The sequence below is a fragment of the Bactrocera latifrons genome, unplaced genomic scaffold (assembly GCF_001853355.1).
Source record: "Bactrocera latifrons isolate USDA-ARS-PBARC rearing strain unplaced genomic scaffold, ASM185335v1 scaffold_96, whole genome shotgun sequence".
NCBI classification, from domain to species: domain Eukaryota; kingdom Metazoa; phylum Arthropoda; class Insecta; order Diptera; family Tephritidae; genus Bactrocera; species Bactrocera latifrons.
The window spans coordinates 312485-335099 of NW_017537667.1; the positions used below are offsets into that span (position 1 = coordinate 312485).

The 22615-nt window shown below is 35.4% G+C and overlaps 4 protein-coding genes across 6 annotated transcripts; 2 read left to right on the top strand and 2 right to left on the bottom strand.

The window, feature by feature from the left end:
- Nucleotides 1–28: 28 nt before the first annotated feature.
- LOC108977816 (seipin) lies at nt 29–1957 on the bottom strand. 2 transcript variants are annotated; one of them, XM_018947736.1, is made up of 4 exons: nt 1789–1957; nt 1083–1314; nt 541–1028; nt 29–473 (listed from the first exon to the last, which is right to left on the bottom strand). In XM_018947736.1, the coding sequence occupies exons 2-4, from the start codon at nt 1223–1225 to the stop codon at nt 139–141; spliced, it is 966 nt and encodes a 321-aa protein (XP_018803281.1). In that variant the 5' UTR covers nt 1226–1314; nt 1789–1957; the 3' UTR covers nt 29–138. The 2 variants fall into 2 exon arrangements, with proteins under 2 accessions (XP_018803281.1, XP_018803280.1); XM_018947735.1 differs by lacking the exon at nt 1789–1957 and having other exon boundaries at nt 1083–1782.
- Nucleotides 1958–2696: 739 nt separating this feature from the next.
- LOC108977858 (CDGSH iron-sulfur domain-containing protein 2 homolog) lies at nt 2697–4394 on the top strand (the record flags this gene model as incomplete). Its single annotated transcript, XM_018947812.1, is given in 3 exon segments — nt 2697–3041; nt 3668–3885; nt 3954–4394. Coding segments are annotated over 3 exon segments (402 nt in total). The 3' UTR covers nt 4041–4394.
- A 188-nt stretch (nt 4395–4582) lies between these two features.
- Nucleotides 4583–6574, bottom strand: LOC108977857 (elongation factor 1-gamma). Its single transcript, XM_018947811.1, has 4 exons — nt 6560–6574; nt 6261–6364; nt 5980–6129; nt 4583–5844 (listed from the first exon to the last, which is right to left on the bottom strand). Coding segments are annotated over exons 1-4 (1380 nt in total). The 5' UTR covers nt 6561–6574; the 3' UTR covers nt 4583–4719.
- A 273-nt stretch (nt 6575–6847) lies between these two features.
- On the top strand, nt 6848–17092 carry LOC108977856. Of its 2 annotated transcripts, XM_018947808.1 has the most exons (6): nt 6848–7514; nt 7581–7797; nt 12177–13016; nt 13124–14393; nt 14467–15145; nt 15214–16500. In XM_018947808.1, the coding sequence occupies exons 3-6, from the start codon at nt 12188–12190 to the stop codon at nt 16498–16500; spliced, it is 4065 nt and encodes a 1354-aa protein (XP_018803353.1). In that variant the 5' UTR covers nt 6848–7514; nt 7581–7797; nt 12177–12187. The 2 variants fall into 2 exon arrangements, with proteins under 2 accessions (XP_018803353.1, XP_018803352.1); XM_018947807.1 differs by having other exon boundaries at nt 6848–7797; nt 15214–17092.
- The last annotated feature ends 5523 nt before the right edge of the window (nt 17093–22615 follow it).

The following is a 22615-nucleotide window of genomic DNA, read 5'->3' on the forward strand; positions in this document are numbered from 1 at the left end:
ATATATATATATATATGTATGTGAACACTTCTATTTTACAACTATTTAAAACAATAGTAAAGCAAAATTCAGCATCAGTCCAATTTTTATATTGTATTCTGCATAATTAATGCAATAAGCTTTAATGGTAGCAGGGGTTTAAAATGCTTCTTGCATTCTACGCTGGTGCACTTGCTGTTCCTCATTTCTTTGTGRTTTACTGCCTAGCAATTCTTCCTTGCTACTACTCCGACTGTCACTGCTACCGCCAATCTCATCTATTTCCGAGGCATTGGATTTGTCATCCAGAAAGCTCAAATCCTCATCATCCCTAAAGCCGCTCTTTGACTCAATAGCTTTACTAGCTTTGCCTTGTATAGTTTCAGTTATGCTCCCGTATTTTTTACGCAAATTGTGCAGCCAAGTTGTGTCAGACCAGTGATACCAACTGAGTAGGAATATCATCAAAATGAAGAACAAATTGGTACTTATTGCTGTAAAGGAATTTAAATGGTAACTTATGTGGGCAGACCAAATTTAATTCAGAAATATACATCTTACCAATTACAGCTGACAGTATTGGCCAATTGTACATTATATATCTCAGCCCAGTGAAATCAGCGACAATATGTAATGAAACTGTGTAAAATTGTATTTTTTGTGATTGAATTTCTACGTAGACGTCAGTAATTGGATGTTGTCGCTCTTCTAAATAATTTGCAAATACTTCTACAGGCACACGTTGGAATTCTTCTTTTAATCCGAGCACAAACAATGGACTGAGTGYCCATGTGCTAATTGTACGTATAAGTGGGGAGCGGTAGCGCATCATAGCTGAGCGACAGGATTGACCACGTAGTAGAGCATTGGTGTCGCGCATTTCACCACAAACCATAAACATACCTAGTTCTAAATTCTGAGGTGATTCTGGCATTTCAATCTGCACCACTACACGATAAGATTGGCCAACCATTAACAGTTGTTGTTTTTTTGTAAGTGATACATGTGCGTATGGGAATGTACACGGAGTCGTAGAATCCAAGCAAGACCTGGTAAATATTTAAATAACTTAAGCTTTGTGATTGAATATTATGCTTACTTACTTGAATTGCATGTGAACTGGTCTTGTATGTGATATTGCCGGCATATACGTATAATAGAAGGCAACATACATGAATACTGCTATCCAAATTATTAATACCACCGCAAATGCAATTAATCCCAAACGTAGAACTAATTCTTTCATTGTGCCAACTTTTTCATCAGCTCTGCTCTTAATACCATCGTATACATTGTATCCTACCTTGAGTGCCGGACGTATAAATAAACGCCGCCCTAAACCCGAAGGATCAAGGAGGAAAACAATGAATCGCAATATAAAATTCATTTCGTATATAAATGGTTCTAGTGTGAAACTATTGTTTCTTGTTGAGTATAGATCCGTATATAAATTTTTCGCACTACGGCTAATGTACAAACTAATTCTAGCTCAATTGCAGGCAACGCAGAAATCACTCTTTTTTACTTCATGTTTTAGATGGGCGCAATACATTTGAGGTAGATTAGATTTTGGTAAGTTTAATTGTTTCGATTATCAAAAATATTTTGCTTTATCAGCTACTATGGACAGAAAACAAAAGAGATCTTTCTCTTTGAAACTCTCCTTCGCCTAGTTTTAAATGCTTTTACACTTGAGAATTATGACTCAAATTGTTCAATCTCATTTGTTGATTTTGTACATGTATTCCAAAGATCGTTTGCAAAGTACAATATTGTACATTTATGAAGATATTGTACATATATACGTACATATATGAGTGATAATTATCTGCAATATAATTTTATCAGATTATGRTAAGCGATAAAATAATTAAAACTGACATTATTTAGTTGATAATATAGTATTAGTTAATTCAAAACAACTGAAATTTTTAATTTATAATTTTCTGTCTTGGATCCAATATCCCTGATGTTTACTTTTCACAATAAACAGGGAGTTGTTGTTAGCTTAATCATACAGAATTGAAATATCCAATTGCTCATATAAAGGGTGATCAATTTCGACTTTTTTAAAGAAAAGACAGAAACTTCAAATTTAATGGGGAATGTTTATTATCATTCGTAAATAAAAATATATTAAATAATAATTTTTACAAATTATATTTTAATTTTTTACCACGATCAGTGCATATTTGACACATTGCAACCATTTTCCCGTTAAAAAGCGACCATCTTAGGCAAAAACCAAAATGCTGTAGATTCTCACGTCATCCGACKTTAAAGAGKKAAGGGAGTAGCGTTTTTCACTGGGCACTTACATTGCGCACCCATAAGATAGGTCGAATCAGCTGACATGACCCACGATTCTGCGTTTTTGATTGTTTCTGCAATTAGATGCCAATAGAAACTCAACCCCACACTCCCCTTAACATTTCACCTTTGATACATATCACCTATCCATTGCTTACATGGGATCAGCTGATAATTCCTCCATTCTCTTTTTACGTTAGTTGCCTTGGATTTTACGTACTGTCAGAGAAGCACTGAAAGTTATTGAAAATAGTTTAAACTTAAAAAGTTATTTACTAGGTTTTAGTAAACCAAATTAATCAACATTTTTTCCGACAACTTGATTCTCTTGGTTATATTATAAAATTAAACTTACTTACTTACATATATTTATTTGTGTATATAATCAATGCATATCTGTGTATATATGTATATTTCTGTGGTGTGAAATGCGATTCTAATTAAAGGAGGCAATCGCAAAAACTTGAACAAAACACGTAAATGTGGTAAAATGTCAAATGTCAAAATCAGCATACAAATCGGTGGGTTGACTTTTGGTGTTGCCTTTGATTTTATAGCGTACTGTCACTGCGTTAAGCGTGTAGAAACACGAAGCACTGAAAGTTATTAGAAACAGTGTAAATTTAAAAAGTTATTTAGTAATTCAATAATAAAAATGCAGGGAGTTTCCAGTTTAGTGAAAACAACAATTCCAGACTACTTGTCCAACTTGCCAATTCCCGATTCATTCACTGGTTGGTTCAAACTATCATGTAAGTAATGCAAATTTGCATTTGTATATTGAACAAATCTAGATGGGTGAATGAGAAAAGATTGTCCATACTTATATTTTTCTTGTACCATAAAACGAAACTAGGTCAAATATTATTTGAAACTAATATTAACATTTGTTGCACATTTTTCATATGTGGARATTTCTGTCAGCTACCACTCCACTCCCTGGTTTTCAAATATTCGCCTGTCTTTGCACTTMAGTGGCATTAAATGCTACAGATTTATATTTACATTTTCTGATTATGCAATAGTCTTTAGAATCAAATACACTGGTGTAGGCAATCAAAAAACAAATGATATGTAAATAACAAAACATTATTTGAATGACAAATGCAGAAATAATATCCATTTTTAAAAACCAATTAATCAATGTTTTTTAAGTAAAATACGGTTTTGCACATTGTGCCAACGGAACCGCTACCTTCGAATTGAATGTTTTTAAACATTTGAAGTAACTTCTTATTTATATTAATATGCATATGTATGTTAATTGGCACAAACAGAGGTCAAATTAGTACTAATTTTTATGACATAAACATGTAAGAAATAGAAATAGGCTATACAATATACTAACACTAACTTTTATTATTTTGTGTGCWAATAGTTAAGGATTGGTTGGCGCTCGTTCCACCCACTGCCGTTGTWGCTGGCCTTGGCTACGTTTCATATTTAGCATTTTGYCCAGCGGCGCGAAAGGGCTGCAGCGGTTCGGGTCGCTGTAATGAATCTATACGCAAATCGGAAGCAAAGGTGGTGGACATGATTGACATTGAAAATATTGCCGAAAAAGCAGCTTTTTGTCGGTGCTGGAAAACTAAGAACGTAAGTTAATCATTAAATTTTAATTCATAATGATTGATGGCTAACAATTTTAAAAATGAATTGTGCAGTGGCCTTATTGTGATGGCAGTCATGGTGAACATAACAAACAAACTGGAGATAACGTTGGACCCGTTGTTTTACAAAGGAAGAAGTAAGCGAGAGTTACGTTCGCTGTTATCGACGACAGCGGCAATCCACTRTTTTTGGTTTCATTGTGCCAAGCGATACAATGACAAAATATTCGGAGATATAAAGCATTACAATAATACTTTATTGAATTTGATATTAACAGTTGGTTTATTATTTTGATTTCTCTCATTAAATGCTTTTTTTTTTAGCAGTAAAATTCTACCGATCCGTTATATTTCAGATGACTTCCCTGAAATAAAAAAATAGTTTAATATTTGCTTTGGAAGCATGTTAAGTGAGCTAAAGTTATTCTATAATATTGATATGTGCTACTTATACAATAAATTGTAAACAAATTACAAAAACGATCATAAACATAATATCAATTCATCAGTAATTTTTTATAGAAACTTGGTAAATGAAGCAAGTTTGATTTTTTTTTTCAAATTTTTATTAAAAAGAACAGTTTTTGTTTAATATAAATAATATTTTCTCAGCTGGCTGTTTGAGTTTGCTGCACTTATAAAAAGAAACAAACCTACGAATGTTTATTACAAAAAGGCATTGATTTTCGTGAGCTTATAAGTTTATTTTCAGGATGGCTGATAGGGTTTAATCGGTTAACTTCAAATTAGGACACATTTGGTGAGACGATAACTACTTATTGATGCTCAAATCTCAATGACGTAGGATGTGTTCATCGACTTATTTAAAGATTTTGCCCTGGTTGAATTTGCGACCATCCTTATCTGTACCAGTCCATGAGAAGTACTGTTGCACCAACTTTTTGGTTTCTTCGGAGCTGGCGTCGAGTTTCTTCCACGAGTAGCAGTCGTAGTCAATTTGCCAGTCGGGTGAAAGAGTGAAAGCCAGATCTTGGCCGCGCCACACCCAAACTCCGGAGATGCTGCTGTTGTTGTCCTCGCCAAAKAGACACACTGAGGCAAACGCTTGCTTACGCATCTTATCCAACCGTTGGAACATACCAGTGATGAGATTGCATGACATGAATACCTTGCTCAACTCCTCGTTGTATTTATATTCTCCGAACCAGATGGAATAATTTTCCGGATCGAATTTTTGCCAGAAATAAGGAATGGATACAGACTCATCCTCGTTGGAGTAAGAACGTTTGAAGTCATCAAAGTTGAAAGTTCCTTTGGGCATTGCATCGAAGGGATCCTTGGACTTGGGTTCAGCCAAAAGTGCTTTCTCAGCAGCATCTAATTCTTCCTTGGGTTTCTCCTCCTTTTTCTTCTCTTCTTTCGGTTTTTTCTCTTCCTTCGCCTTAGCTTGTTGTTTCTTATCGCTAGCACCGCCAGTTTTACCAATGAATTCAGCATATTTTTTCGGATCGAATACAAGCGCTGTCTCACACAAAGTGTAGTTCTTAACGACAGCCTTTACTTGTGGTTGATTGAGGATAGTTACGAACCAACGGTTTACATTACCGAATTCAGCGCGTACTTTTGGTTCCAACACATACTGGTACAAGTGCAACAGGCTGCTAAAGACGACAATGTCAGCTAGTGTGATACGTTCGCCGACCAAGAACGTGCTATTTAACAGCTTGTTGTTCAACACATTCAGAATGGCGGTGGCGTCCTGTTTGGCGGTACTGTTCTTCTGTTGTGGCATAATGCCCAACAATGGGAATACCCATGAACAGGATGCTGGAACAATCTCATTGTCAGCATAAGATAACCACTGCAAGACTTCAGCCTGAGCCAATGGGCATTTACCACCGCGCAACTGTTCATTAGCTACATAGAAAGCTATGGCATTCGACTCGGACAAGTACTTGCCTTCAGCGGTTTCGAAAGCAGGCACCTGGAATATTTGAATATAAAAGAAGTGCGTATGAGTAACAATCCGATATTGATGACGTGTGCAAACGCAACTTTCTAAGCAAGTTGGTCTATACAGTTTATTTATAAAACTTTTTTTTGCGATAATGAGCGTTACCTTGCCACTAGGGAACTTCTTCAGAAATTCGGCAGATTTGTTGGTCTCACCGAAAACGAAGTTTTCGGCTACTTTCACCTGTGCTCCAGAGTATTGGGCAGCGATGAGTGCCTTGTACGCACGGAAATTTTCTGGGTAGGTATAAAGCGTCTATAAACAAAAAAAATTTCAAATGAAGTTTATTTATAACGGAATTATAAAGTTTTGCAGAAGCTTATATGCTTCTTAAAYCGATCGATGTTTTAGATATTTACAAATAAAATTTGCGAAATTTTACTTACGCCTGTCGCCATGATTTCTACTTGCCGGAGAGAAGGAAGAGTGACAGTAGCCGGCCCACCGTTGACATCTGTCGAAGGAATTGGACAGAATTTGGGGGCTGCCACTTGAATTAAAAAAAAAAATTTTTTATTAATCTTCGTAGAATCTAAAATTTAGTTAGGGATTATAGATTTAAATAAAATAGTAACAGTTCCTATGTTAAGGAGATCACGCACTTAAATAATGTGCTTAAATATATTTTAACCCAATCGAATTTTAAGTAATACTAGGTCTATGTATATATGTATTTTTAAATTACTTTTTATGACCCAAGTCGTGTTCATATAGAATATAAATACATCAAAAGTGATAGTCAACGACTGTTAATGTCAAATAAGTTTGCGATTAACAAGCAAAGAGAGTTATTATGGGAAAAGTTTATGTTATTAATGAAATCATGACGAAATCTTTTGAAATTTCCAATTGGAAGAATATGAATCACCTTACATTTCATTTGTTGTAATTTCTTATCTGGTAACACTGCACCTTTCAAAGCTTTTCCAGCTCAGATTTTTCACTCCAAGCTGAATTGTCACATTCCAGGGCAGCTAACTTAACGCCGATCTCGGAAAATTTCCTAAATTTGCTCGGCCGGCCCTACAAATTTCTCATATTTACAGCTTTCAACCATAAAATCTCAGTGTTTTTATTATAGATTTATGTTAAAGAATCGTTTAAGTATAGGTRAAAAGAAATAATAGCAAGACGCAGCCTTGATATTCGCTAAAAAGGCAAAAAATTTGATAGCTAATAAACTGTAAAGATTATTCGCGACGTCTGGAGTAGTGACCATTGCATATATTTGTGTGCGGCGTGAAGAAACGGAAAAGGTGTTCGATAAAACGACATACGGGAAAATCAAGAAAAAAGCAGAGAAAGCGAGTAGGCGAATATTGTTACGAGTATTGAAAACTCTAGATTGGATAAACGGAAAATCGTTATTGCAGTTAGTTCTTCATAAATTGCACAAAACAAAGTGGGAGTCAAAAAATTGTCAACAAGAAATTTCAATTATTAGCCAATTTTACACATGTACAAATATGCAATCTGCGGGTGGAACTGGTAAAATCATCACATGATTGGTGATGGTCCAAAATTATCCCGAACATATGAATAGTGCAATTTACACGCCTATGTGAAAAACATTAAACGTAGTAAATGTGTGTGCGTGGACAAATAATCGAACCCGAAGCCGTAGCGAAAAAATCGATTTGGTACAAATAAAAAACTATGAAAGTAGTAATTGTATGCAAATTTTAATAACGATTGAAAAATTACAGTCGCACTCCTATCAGAGGAGCAACATCGTCATAAGGAGATGCAGCAATAACGTGAAAGTTTATTTGATTCGTTTAACAGACACATAGTCGTTAAACCTGCTCCAAATCTACGGTCAATTACCGACCYAATGCGCTAATAACGAAAGTAGAGCCGCCAGCTGTAACTGGACATCTGACGACTACAGTAACAGTAGCAAATGCATTTCCAAAAGGCTATGTAAGTAATCGAAGAATGTACAATTTTTAAGAAACTGTTTAAATGCATACCAAATAAAAAGTTTAGTGCGAATTGTATGCAAGTGAAAGACGATATACAAAAATATTGTAACGATTGCAATAGGACGCTTACTAGATAGCATATTAATATAAGTAACGTAAAAAGCAAATTTGCAAAATCTAAAAATATGAAATAACAACACTAAAGCTAATTTATAAAGCCTGCAGAACTCGAGCATTTGCTTATAGCAGTGATAGCGGCGTTGCTGTTGCTAGCGATATACCTACGTATGTATGTATATAGGGACAGCGAAAGTAGCTACTGCATTACCTAACTGTTTCAAAAGCTTACGTATAATAAATATAYAGTCTATTTTTTACTGCAGCCGACATCATGTAAAGGCTATTTTATTTTAATATTTGCTACCTTTTGAAATATAAATATCAACTGCCTGTTATACTTGTTCTGCTGTTGTATTGATATATATGTTCGTGGTTTTTTCTGACATGTGACCTTCGATCCAGCAACAAATCAATAGTAAAATTGTTTTTGTCTTCCTACAAAATATGTTTATAAACAGCTTATGTGTTCTTCAGCATACCCGGTTTAAGTGCATGTTTGTGTATGGTATCACAGTAGCTACCGCTACCTCTACTACTGCACTTGCTACCTCCAAGACACTTGTGCCTATTAAGTGCACCCTCACCTTTTACACATTAGCCATTTGCACCCCATTTTTAGGTTCATATCAAGCCTGCGCATGCAATATTAAAATATACAAAACGTTCATAGTAGTGAAATTGTGGCAAATGTATAAACATATTTAACTTGTCGTACTAGTTAGTAGTTTAAAGTTGATGAGTATTCAGTGCCTTGCCTTTGGCCTTGCTTCGCCGGCGGTCACTCGATGTTCGGTGGCGGTCATCGTGCCATACTATCAACAATACTTTACACACCTATGCCTTTAAATATGTTTACATGTTGAGTTTGTAAATACTTATATCAATAACTATCAATTCTATTCATATGTTTTTAATAAATTKTTTATTATACACTGACACTACTATAGCTGCCATACAACCAAAATCATGTCTTTGTATGGTAAATTGTTTTATTTGACGAGATATTATTATATAAGGCAGCAATCTCCAAAATTAATTACGACTACTATTGCAGAAGCTGTCTCTTATACACATCTAGATGTGTATAAGAGACAGCTACTATAGCTGCCATACAACCAAAATCATGTCTTTGTATGGTAAATTGTTTTATTTGACGAGATATTATTATATAAGGCAGCAATCTCCAAAATTAATTACGACTACTATTGCAGAAGTTTTCGTATGATTGAAATGTTCTACGGATCAGTCTGAACAACATTGCTTGACAACATRAGACAGAGACTTGGGTTTAAGATCGATTTCGAGCTAGCGATTTTTGAGATGCAATTTAAAAAATCTGAATTATCGGTTATATAGCAGATATGTGATATTCTTCTCCGATCCGCTGACTGATTCCGACAAATGATGAATAGAATAATAGAGCAATAAAATACACATATGTATTAAAATTCGATCGGATATCTCAATAATCGACGAACCAACTTTTATAATCGCTATAAAACTTCATCACTTTGAATTCTGGTACGAAAAGCATCCTCCCCAGCAATGTGCTTTTGTTTAACGAGATTAAACAAATGCTGATTTGTCGGTGTTTATTTTATAAATTTATTTTTTAACAACCTTGTCAAGGAGATGAAGTGTTAAATATTTAATATCTTTCTCAATGAAAAATTTTCTTTCTCCCATATCTGCTTCAGGACTTACTGAAATTTTCAGTTTTATACTATATCTATTTTATTGCTTTATCCATTATGCTCATCATCTGCGAAAGTTTTTTTATCTGCTATGTTAGATAATCTCAACATTTCACTAAAATTTGTTAATTATCATATGTACATATGTATGTATGTTTATAAATAGTTATATAAAGCTCACTAAAAATGAAATTTAGACGTATGCACATGTAGAAATATGKTGTTGTTGTTGTTGTCCCCGTTGGGATGGTGAGGGTTATCAGTGTTGTCGTCGATGTCATCTAACGGGAGGCCCAGGAAACGTGCTGTTTCGACGGGGTCGGACCAAAGGGAAAGGGGTGTTAGATGGGTGGGGTTGGTTGGGGTTGGTTGGGCATGCAAAGAGGTGGTCAGTGTCATGCGGAGACTCGTTGTATGCAGGACATTCGTTAGGTATGTCAGGGTCTATTCTGGATAAGTAGGAGTTTAGCCTGCTACAATATCCAGAACGAAGTTGCGCAAGGGTCACTCGCGTTTCTCGCGGCAACTAGAGCTCTTCGTCTGCTATGGGTGGTGATTTGACTCCAAGTACGCCATTCACGGGGAGGGAGTCGGTGAAGGTGTTGATGGCTCCACTGTGAATGGTGGTCAGTGCCTGTCGGAAGTCTGTTGCGTCCGAGGTCCTGTCGGCGTATTGTTCGATGTCGTCGACGTGGTCAAGGAATGACCACTTGATGCTCCTAGGAGGCGGTTCCGCTCCAAGCAGATGACTGCAAGGATGATTTCTTCGAAAACATCCCAACAGGAACTGCTTGGAGAGGAGTTCGTTATGCTCCTTAACTGGGAGCATAAGCGTCTCACTGTGTAGATGTTCGATGGGAGACATCAAGAGGCATCCCGTCGTAGTCCGGAGTGCTGTATTCTGACAGGTCAGGTAGTTTCCTCATCTGCGTGCCACTGCATCCAGGCGACCATATGGGTGCTGCATAATTAAGGACATGTASAAATATGTRTGTATATCTTCTATCCACTTAACAGTTGAATTCTAATAAAATATTTTACCTATGTATATGAAACTTAAATTCAAAAATAATTATGTCAAATTGTTCAATGYGGCGCTTGTGTGTAAGTATGTATGTAGATATTTTGGCATTCCTTATTATTGTTTATAATCATCAGTTAATGATTCATTGCCTTGCTCGCTATGTTWCCCTCCTCACCCCGCATTTATCACTCCAGCCAATAATGTTATTTATAGCGCGTATGTATGTGTTTGACTAGGCTGAATCATACAATTAATAAAAATGCAAAATAGTTAAAAAATGTAAATTACTCAGAAAAATAAGAMTGATAACAGTCTTTCCAGGGTCTCCTTTATCACGAGCTACCAGTGCAACTGTTGACACACATATGTACATAGGTACACCCGGTAGGTGTGCGATAACACCTTACGAAATTAATTATATTATTGATAGCTATATGTATGTATGTGTCACAACTTAACACCTACATAAATGCAACGATGGGAAATTTACATTGAATTTGTCCATACAGTTAGACTATATTTTCACTTTCAAGAGATAAGCTAATACATGAATTGAAAGTTTTATGATTTTATTAACATAATATTTACTAAAGGACTAGTTGCCTTTTGTTGCTACATAAAACAATAAGAAACAAATTAACATGCAAAATTACAACTCACATTTATCAATACACACTATTTGCATTTTTTATATTAATTTGTATCTCGAATTGCCACACAGTTAAGTATGTGCTAGAGAAAGTGCTCTAACGTTGATAAGAGGACATTGATTAATGCAGTCAGCAATGTGTTATACTGTGTTAAAGGGGTTCTTGGTCGATTCAAGATATTATATTAAAGTTATCTCTTATAACTTGAAACTTGGAAGCCTTTTAGACACGCCTTTCGCACTCTTTCATTATATTATATATTTTTATTACAACACTGTACGCCAAATTTTCATTGTCCCCAACATACTTTCATTAAATAATCAATGATTACTTAATACATTTTGTAGGCACTTTGCGTACATACATATGTACATGTACATGTATGTGAGTGGCGCATATCGCAAAAAGGTGTTAAGTGTTTATTTATTTAACGACGTTTTCTTCGACAAAAATAAAAATAATCAAAGCGAAATTCAACTGATAAGCGCTGCTAGTGTCAAAAATCTGCTCACATGTTCTCCCACTTGGAAATAACAGTAGTAAAGTTGGCGTTGAATGGGAACATTTGAATACATCCAGTAAAGTTTGGTTAGGCAGGCGATAGTGGCACACGCGTTTCTCRGTTTTATACTTTTCACGCTTCTGCTAACAATATAACGGCCCTAAACAGCAAATTAACGGTTTCTCCAAAGCATAGACTATTTTGATTTTGTTATTTCGTGGGCAATGAACTGCTCCGAAAATGGGGTACAAAATGTGGTTTGTGGAATATTAAAATAAAAAATAAAAAAATTATATAAATTAAGCTTCATAGTATCAAATAAAAATAATTAATTCACAATAATGTTTTGTTTTGATGAATAAATGAATTGTACCGCTTTGCTTACAGGTGTTCAAAAAATGCCCAGAAATGCTGCAAAAAAATTAATTAACGACGAGGTGTGTCTTCCAATACAAACAGCTAAAATCGTAACAGAAACAATAATTCTTATAAGCCCTGAGACCGATATACAGCAAAACAATACACCAACAGAAAACACTATAACACAACAACAACAAACACAAGAACAGTCAAACGAACAAATAGAATCAGAACAAAAACAAAGACAAGAGGAAGTTAAGAGCAGACGGCAACGTAAAAAACGACGAGGCAGACAGAGATCCAAGAAACGTATTATTCGTAAGACCAACCCTGGTCCAGATAGTGAGAAACCTACAGCCGAAAAAAGTGACGAAGCTGCTAAAAAAACCCTCACCAATACCCGAAAATACGCGTMTAGAAAACGGTATTCCCCACCATATTTTCCCACACTATATCCAATTGTTATCGAAACTTGCCCGGAAGCGGAATTACAAAGTGTTAACGCAAGCGGTAAATCGGGTATCACAGCAGCAGGTGGCACAAGCGCTGTTGTAGCAGGCAACGCTGTCGGTGTACCTCAGGCACGCCCACCAGCTGGCGCCGGTGGTAGACGTCAACTACGCAGACGCAGAAGCGTCACCAATTTTACCAAACGCAAAAATAGAGCTAAAGCTAAAGCAGCGGCAGCAGTAGCAGCAGCTACTGCTCCATCCTCTGCCCACAAAGTTTACGTTAAGAGCAAGGAAAGTGTTGAGCGCYTAGCGAGCTTACGTAATCGCAAGAAATTAAAGGAGCGCATTCAGGAGAGGAAGAAACAAAGCGCTTTCGAAAGAAGCAGTGGCGACCTGCGGGTAAAAAGACACGCAGGTGAGAACATACAAAAAAAAAAAAATAACGATGTTTAATATTAAATTATGTGGCAGCATGGCAGTATAAAATTAAAAATATTGTAAAAAATCCACCTTCTGTTGCAGCTTGGTTCCATTTAGATGAGGCCTTACTGAACAAAATCGAACCGCTTGAAATAGAGGTGAAAAAAAGTGGTAGCAAGCGTAAACGCGACAGCAGTGTTGCAGCAGCACGCAAGCGCAACAGCAACACACACAAACTCACACCGCCACCGGTCTTACACTTATCGCCGACCGGTTTCGATTTTGCTGCGCTCCATTGCATTGGCGTCCCGCCAGCTCCTGAGATTATCGCCACATCCAACATTGTTATAGCGCCGGCAGCTGATAGTCCAGCCAGCGCAAACCCACCGGCCGCAACATCCCCCTTGACAGTATCTGCAGATTTAACTGGCAGAACAACGCCAACGGCCGTAACTGGTGACGCATCAGCAACACCAGCTCCAACAGCAAGAGCATCTTGCGTAACACCGGTAAGTAGCGGCAGCGTTAGGAAACGCTCACGCGGCATAATGTCGCTTTACGAGCGCCGCTACCAGACTTCAGACACGGACACGCGGGCCGCCGCGGGTGTTGTCACCAACGGTTATCTTAGTTCGACGCGCACCTCTTCCGCGTCATCCAGCGCCGTACATTCGGATACCGATAATACACAGGACATCACACAACAATACTATATGCCAGTGACATCAGCTTCCAACAGTGGGCTCGCCGGCAGCGCAAACAATAGCGGTAGCGCTGTAGTTGCCACAACTCAATTAGGCAATGGCAACACACTGAATCACGCGCCTTCCATGGCAACACTTTGCAACATCGGTAATACTTGCTATCTAAATTCGGTGGTGTATACATTACGTTTCGCACCGCAATTTCTACACAATCTTCACCATCTCATAGTGGACTTGTCAAGCATACAGCAGTGCATTGCGCGTCAGCGCGCAGCCAAGTCTTCGTCATTGGGACGCGGTATTAGCGCGGTGCAATTGGAAAATACGCGTAGTTTCAGCAGCAAAGACTTGGCAGCTCTCGAACAGAACGCGCTCATGAGTATGAGCGTCTGTGGCGGCGGCATCGGACAAAAGAGCAGTCACCAAATGCTCACTGAGCGCTTGCATGAGCTCTATCAGTGCTTGCACCGCAATGAGGTGGCCGAATCGACGGAACCTTTTCACGCCGACACTCTGCTACATGCTGTGCAGGATGTGAATGCGATCTTTGAGGGCAACCAGCAACAGGACGCGCATGAGTTTTTGATGTGTCTGCTGAATAGTATACGGGAAACTTGTCAGTTGCTGATCAAAGCGATCGGAGAATATCCAGATCTAATAATGAATGGGTGAGTGTGTGGCATAATTATTACTAAGCAAAAATTGACTTTAAGATGATRAAAAAAAACTTATAATTTATAGTTACATACGAAATCCCGACGAGTTGGATGGCTATGCTAGCGAACGCGACACACAAAGTGGCATCACTGGTAACGCCAATAGCAGTAATGCGCTTGGTGCTGGTGGGTCTGCTGCTACCAAAGCTACAAATTCAACGCTATCTAGTCTAAGCGCAAGCAACATAACGAAAGGGTCGTTCTTCTCGCGCAAGTCCAAGCGAAAAGACGAATCGAAAAACWCCAAGAACACACGTCTGCAATCTCCACTCAAGGACGGGCAAGGCGGCGCGGGCTTGCAGGCAACTGCAAACAGTCTCTTCTACTTAAATTCAGTGGATCTTAGCGGCGCGGCGTCAACCAACACAAACGCGCTGGCCGCAGCGAACACTACATCGGCGAGCAGTCCTAGCGCTGTAGTGAAAGGTGTTGCGATCTACACCACGGGCACTGAATCCAGCAGTGAACTCTCATCGCCGGTGAGCGCTTTGAAAGATAAAGAGCGTTTGGCTGAGAAGATACGCGAATTGGGTTTGGACTTCTTTAGCGAAGACTTCGAGGGTGTTACCATCTCTACTACGAAGTGCTTGAGCTGTGAAACTGTGACGGAGCAGAAGGAGAGTATGATTGATATCGCGGTACCGGTGCCCATTTCCGGCTACGATTTAACCGACTACGCAGACAAACCCAGCTCGTTTATACAGGTGTGTTTACCTGCGATGTTTGTTTGTTTTTTATTTCGAAATATTTCTAATTTTTCATCTTTATACAGAATTCTTGTGTGACCCGTGAGTTTTTCCGTGGCGAGAATAAATATCGTTGCGAACAGTGCACCGGCTATACCGAAGCAATACGCTCCATTTCGTATGAAGTGCTGCCGCGTCTACTGGTCATACAATTGAGCCGCTTCTCCGGCGGCATGGAGAAGATAAACAGTTACATACCCACATCCTTCACATTGCAATGCTTTTGCGCGAAATGCTGCAAACTCAGCGATGCCAACAAGCTGCACATCTACAAATTGTACAGTGTGATAACGCATGTGGGCGCCACCATGTCTGTAGGTCATTACATCGCCTACACTTGCTCTCTCGACTGGGCCAATGAATATGTGAATTGTCCGAAAGATCGACGCAATGTCAATACCAATATAAGCTCACAGCAAATGGGCGCGCAGGCGAACGGCTTATCGAACAATAGTCTCTATCCGCTGGCTGGCGCGGGCGGTTCGGCGGCATCAGGCGGCGGCTCGACGCCTAACGAACGCAGCAGTCCCGGCATACAAGCCGCTTCGGTGCTCGCCTCGTCGGGATCTAGAATGATGAAGAGGATGAAGTTAGGCCTAAGTAAAGCGTCGAGCAGCGGTGATATGAGTAAGAATATGAAAAATTTGAATGGCATCACCAGTAAAACGATTACGAATGGTATTGGCAAGCTGAGTATGAACACGACATGTCATAGTTTAACGTGTTGCGCGACGCGCATTTGTAGCGTGCAACAGCAGCAGCAATTGCAACAACAACAACAACAGCTGAGCGCTAGCAACAATGAGTTGAGTGAGGAAACGCTGCAGAATGGCTCGAATCACGCGTCTTCCACCATGAGCATCAGTGGTAGCAGCAACACCGGCGCCGGCGGCAATGGCAGCAGTAGCGCCACTGGTAGCGCCGGCAGCAGCACAACCAGTGGCTATAATAGCTACCCAGTCGGTTATGGCAGCACTGGACGCGGCGGCACCAAGGCCAGCACTCTTAGCGGTTATGCATCCAGTTGTGGCAGTCTGTCGGCGGCGGGTAGCAGCAATGGCGAACCCATCTGGTACATGTGCGACGATGATAAAATCAAAGCGATGACACAACGTGAATTCGAGGAATTATTGTCTCCCGCGCGCAAAATCACAGTGACGCCGTACCTGCTCTTCTATGCGCGCTTCGATTTGCAGACATCTACGCCGTCTAGCGCTAAATCCAACTCGAATGCGTCGCARCAGTCCGCCTGGTCCAGTGAGAATTTGACGCAACATCCAGGCGCCACAGCCGCAGCAATGCATAAAATGTGAGTAACGTTGAGCGAGTCGGCCCAACAGCAAATGCAGCTACAGCAGCTGGACCAGCTAATGGATGCGGTGGCATTGGCGGCGCATATGCGCAAATCCAGACAGCATAGTTGTGCCCGTCGGCGCTGCAACTGTGAACAGGTAATTTAATTGGCGGTTGCGATGGCGCGGGAGAATGACAAACGCGCAGCGGCGAAACGTTTTGAGGTGAAGCGTAGGAGGCGTCGCGTGCCAGTAAGCAGCGACCAAATTGCGGAAATGCGTTGTTGTGCTGGTTGTGAACGAAAAGGTTGCGCAATGGCCGCGTCATCGTTGGCGAGTACACATCAGCGTTTATTCTTCACGCCTGCATCTTTTCCCATTGTGATTGTGCTAATTTTAATTGTAATTATTATAGCAATTATGCTTATTTGTATTACCGTATTATTATTATCAGCGTTATTTTAATAAAAACACATACTAACACACTCATACACTCACACCCACAGGCGCGCATACATTGCAGTAAGCATTCAGTTTGATATGATGGATGCGTATATTGTGCTAATTAACATTTTCGCATTTTCGCATTTCACAATTTCGCTAAGCAATTAAATATTATTATTGTACGTGGTATACTAATGATAAGTGATATATTTTTGTTATAACAATAGTCTTTAATTACATATTCTTCTTCTCTCGGTAAAYAGCTAAGCGATTTTGGATTTAATGCGTATCTGTTTGCAGTGTTTACATTTAAGTTGCGTTAACCTCAGCGTGTAAACAGCGTCCAGCCGTCGCTCGCGTAGCTAATCATATATATATAATGTATTTACATCTGTTTTAATTTTTCACTTAAGAACTCATTGACAAATGACATATACATGCATTAATATATATGCATTAATTCGGTTTGCTTATGTTGGAAAATCGGCTGACCTTTCAACAGCTGGACTAGTAAATGTTATTAAAATTGCATGCATTTAGGTCGCTAGGCATCTTCTTGTCAAATTACAGTTGTTCATTTGTGTTTTTTTGACATTGTTGTTAGTGTTGTAGCAACATGAAACATTGCTCAGATGGTTTTGCGGCGGGCTGCTGATCTGCCGACCATAGCCGTGTAAAACACCGAGTCCTTTGTGGTTCTGTAGACTCGACTACCTAATTATTATTTTTTTGCGGCAATTAGACTCACCATATATTTAGATTATTTTTTTTATCGCGCGCTGACATCAGTATTTCAGAATGCATACAGTTTTTTAAAGCTACTTTTATTGCAGTTCTAGTCTTACAGCGCTTACTAAGTGCGTTGAAGAATTRGAAATTTTACTACTTTTCATTCTTTGCAAACAAAAAGCGACAAAGTGTTAAAATTACACAAAATGGCTTAATTAAATTATAAAAAATATTTCCATATGAAAATAAAAACTTTATTATATTACTAAAAAAAACTTTTTTTTGTTAAAATAAATGAAACTAGAAAACAAAAACAAATTGACTGATTCCTCCCATTTATACATATTCTTATACGAAGGCAATGCAAGAAATTAAAATTAAAAAACTAATTAATATAAACCCGGTTGGGGCATTAAAAATTCAGTTTCTAAGTTTACAAAAGCAAAAAAAAAAAAAAAAAAATACTTAAAAAGCCTTAGGCTTGTTTGTATGCTGCAACTAATCGATAAGTTATGTTATAGAGAGCTATTAAGAAATAAGTGAGACAAAAATAACAACAAAAAATATTACAAAAAAATGTTAATTATTAAGCAAATTACAAGAATAAAGAAACAGCATTATTAACTAACGAGAAGTTTGAACGTTTGTAAAAGTCTATTGTTAAACTTAAAACGAAAAAAGGATTTTCCATACACATATATACCAATTTTCTACATTTCTGTTTTCTGATTTTACAATTTTACACATATAAATTTTATTATTTAAACAAAGTTAATAATTACTAACTGTGAAGTCACAATAAAATGCTTTTTGTCGCAAATCTAGTAAATAACCATTTCAACAAATCTTTCTTATTAAATTTATTTTCTTTATTATTATGTAGTTCTTAATATTATAATGATAAAATTATTCTCTCCTTATTTTCTCTTTATTGTATTATTATTTATTATTGTTAATTTTTTAATTATTATTTTTATTTATTATTATTTTTATTACATCTCAGTTGTTTTTTTTATTAATTTTTTGTTTATTGTTTTCTCTTCTCTCTATATTTCTCCACTCTCTAAATTTGTTCACTGTAGTTAAGAGGCTACAAAATCAGTACCGCCTTTGTTGGGTATATAAATTAATTTTTATTAACTGATCGATGGAGACTGGTGAAGTTTTTATCGTAGCCTAGCTCTGGGTGAAGCTCCAATAATTTTGATCGAGCAATTGAGCCGATTGTATATTTCTTTTTAATTTTATATATTTTGTTATGTTTTTATTATATATTTTTGTTGCTTTTTATTTCATTATATTTTTTTCTTTGTTTTTCTAGATATTTTTATAGTTTTTTTTATATTAAAATTTTTTTTTTTTAATTTTTTTGATATATTTTTTATTTTTTGTTATAAATATTTGTTTTAGCTTTTTTATATTTCTTGGATTTTTTTTTTATTTTTTTTATATATTTAATACTTTTATATATTAATAAAAATTAAATGTTGCTTATATATATTTATATTTATATTTCCTTATAATGACGTATTAAATTTTGGTCAATTTAGTTACAAATATAATATTTATGTTTTCTAATTTCATCCATCCATTGCTGTTTCGGTTTGACTCCTTTTCAGGCAATGTTAATAAATTTAATTGAGTTGATTAATAAAAAAATTAATAAACAGACATGAAAATTTTGATTTTTTTATAACTACCATTATTTGAGTTTCAGTTTATTGATAATTTTTTTTTGAATAATTAAATAATCTAGAGCATTATATCATATTAAACAATTAGAAATTCCGATAAATAATTAAAAATAATAATAATAATTTAATAAAAAAAATACATATGTATATGTGTTTAAAAAGCAATTATAGTTATAAATATAATCGCCTGTTTGCATAATTTACAAACACAGTTTACAAAACATAATTTTATAAAAAATAAAAATAATTTCATAAATCAAACAATTTCAAAAAAAATTAAACACAAAACACAAATTTGGCAAAAACTTACATTTCTAAAATATGTATATCTTTGTATTACTAAACTTTATTTTAAGCCTAAAATATTTAATGAAAACGTTATTTTTTTGTTTTGGAGAATTTAAGATACATACATTTTGTATTGTGTATACGTACTATATATATTTATTTAATTAATATATACTTAACTGCCTATGTAACTTTGAAATAATTATGTAAAGTATTTTGTTTCCTGTAAACCAAACGCTTCTTCGCCATAACCTAAAAAAGAAAACCTAGCAAATGTAAACTTTTAGCAACTTTGCAGAAACTCAGTATTTTATTGAAAACTTTTGCATTCTTCGTTATTTTTTTTTATAAAACAAAATCTTTTTTTGGTTAAAAGTCAAATATATATTTTTTGAACAAAAATATTATAATTTTAACATTTGTGCTGTATTTTTTTATTTTAATTATTTTTGCATTTCTCTTAAGTACATGTATATACATACATATGTATGTATGTACATAATTTTATTTTTTTCCAATACTAAACCGAGTTAAAACTGTTTCGAACCATTATTTGTATTATGCGTGATATTTTATAAAAATTGCTTTCGTGTTACATGCTTTCCATTTTGTCTAGTTCATTCATTTTAATTTGTTTCCCACATTTTTTAAATTATTCTATTTTAATTTTTTATTAAATTTGCATTTTTATATTAATTTTTTGTATTTATTTTTCAAATTTATTTCTTATTTTTATTTATTTTTTTATTACTTTTCAGTTTATATTATTATTATATTTTTGTTTTGATGTTGTTGATAATATTTAAACTAAGCAAACTTTTTGTTCTATTAAATATACTACGAATTTAAAACGCTGATCTGAAACAATTATGAAATCAATTTTATAAGGAAACATTCACCACAGTTTAAAAAAGAGAATTTTACAGCTGAAAAGCATTTATACATACGCAGAGTTTATATACATGCTGTATTATTGTAAATATACATATAAAATAAACGTAAAAAAGGTTATAACAACAAAAAAGTTTGAAAAAATCTACAATTGTTATAAGCAACCAGAAATACACTTGCAAATTGAAAGGCCTAAAATAGATACTAAGGGAATAGCTCCACAACTTTACAAAGCACATGCACATACTTGCAAACATAAATATGTAAAGTAAAACTAACAGGCAACCATAACTACCATATACATATATTTGTTTTCCATGAAATATTACATAAAAATATATTTAAAAAAGTTACATGTAAAAGTTAAATCTAATAAAATTAGAAAAATATAGTAAAAARGTAAAGATTTGAATACAATATGTAAAAAGACAACAACAACAAATTACTACCGAAAACAGCTAAACATTAAAAAGCAACTGAAAGAAATTATTATGAAAATTGAAATTGAACTTCTATCGAATACCACATAAATATCTACTAACATATGTATATGAATGTTATGTTATGCGAATTGTATTAAAAATATATGTGTATAAACTTTCATACATACATGTGTACATGTTATTGCAATAAATATTGAGGGCAACAAAAGCGAAGCAGAGAACAGTGAAAAAACTTTARAAGAAGTTTCTAGAAGGTATATTTGCTTATTTCACAACCTTTTGTTATTTTATTTAACTTAAATTTGGTGTAAATTTATATGGAGATAATTTTTTGTGCAAATCATTTGCATACCTTTAGGCTGTTATGAAATATAATGTAAAATTACATTTGCTTTGCTTAAACACTGCGTGCACTTGGCATGTCAGTATACTTGTGCGCTTGAATAAGTGTTTTGAAATATGTATTGGAAATCTACAATGACATTTTTTTTAATCTTCTACRAAAAAAGTAAAATTCTTTACCAAAATATAAGTTTTTTATAAGCGTGTAAAATGCCTTATAAGTAGTAGTTTAAAATTTTATTTTATTTTTGAAGATTTTAAAGGTAAAATTTCGGAAAAAGCTTCAAATAAAACCGTATATGTACAGCATGATGCTATTATATAAGGCTGTGTCGATGGATCATTATGGATATTACATAATCGGGCGTTTTCTTTTCTATTGTTTATTTGTTTTTATGTAATTCAAAGATTTTAATAATGCTTTTTTTGGGGGATAACTGAATACCAATAGATTGTAAATAACACAGATCATACATCAAAATGTAAACAGCAAATTCATGAGAAAAATAAAAATCTGATTTTGACATTTTAGTTTAAAATACTTCTCTGTAAGAGGAAGCAGACTTCGTAGCGACACAACCTTATATTATATAATTKAACATGACATACATACATATACACTCGTGGCCACGCAAACCTTACCACTATATTCTTAACTTTTTTTTCGGATTTTTTCGTTCGTTCGGGATTTTYTMAAATTYTTTTTTATGCTTTTAGTAAGCGTAGGTAAACTAAATTGTATTACCTAATTATAATTATAGTAATTTCTTACGTTTAATGAGTAAACACAAATTAGCTTTTCTGTGTGGCCGATTTTTTTTTTTGAAAGTGTTTTGTTTTTAATATTTTGATTACTAAAATGTCATTAACTTATTTCTTAATAAAAAATTTCTATACTGCAAAAACTACCGCTATAAAATGTTTGATGGGTAAAGTTTGCGTGGCTACGAGGGTATGCATATACGGCATTTCGAGTGTTATTTTTTCGAATGAATAAGATTTGAATAAGATCATTATTATATAAAAAAAAAAAAAAAAATCTCTGTTATTGCCTAGTAAATAAAATGAAATAGAAATAGTTCGCTGAAAATCATACTCGCAAAATTATCAAAATGCAAAAGAAAAAGCAGTACATCGAATAAGAACACACACTTTTTTAAGTTATCTTCCATAACCCAAAAAAATCTTGTTACATACATATACATACATAAAATACAACAATATTGTAATACATACATACATATGAGATACTAAGTAATAGTAAAAACAAAAGCTAAGCTCTGTTATTAGAAGTCGTAAATAAGC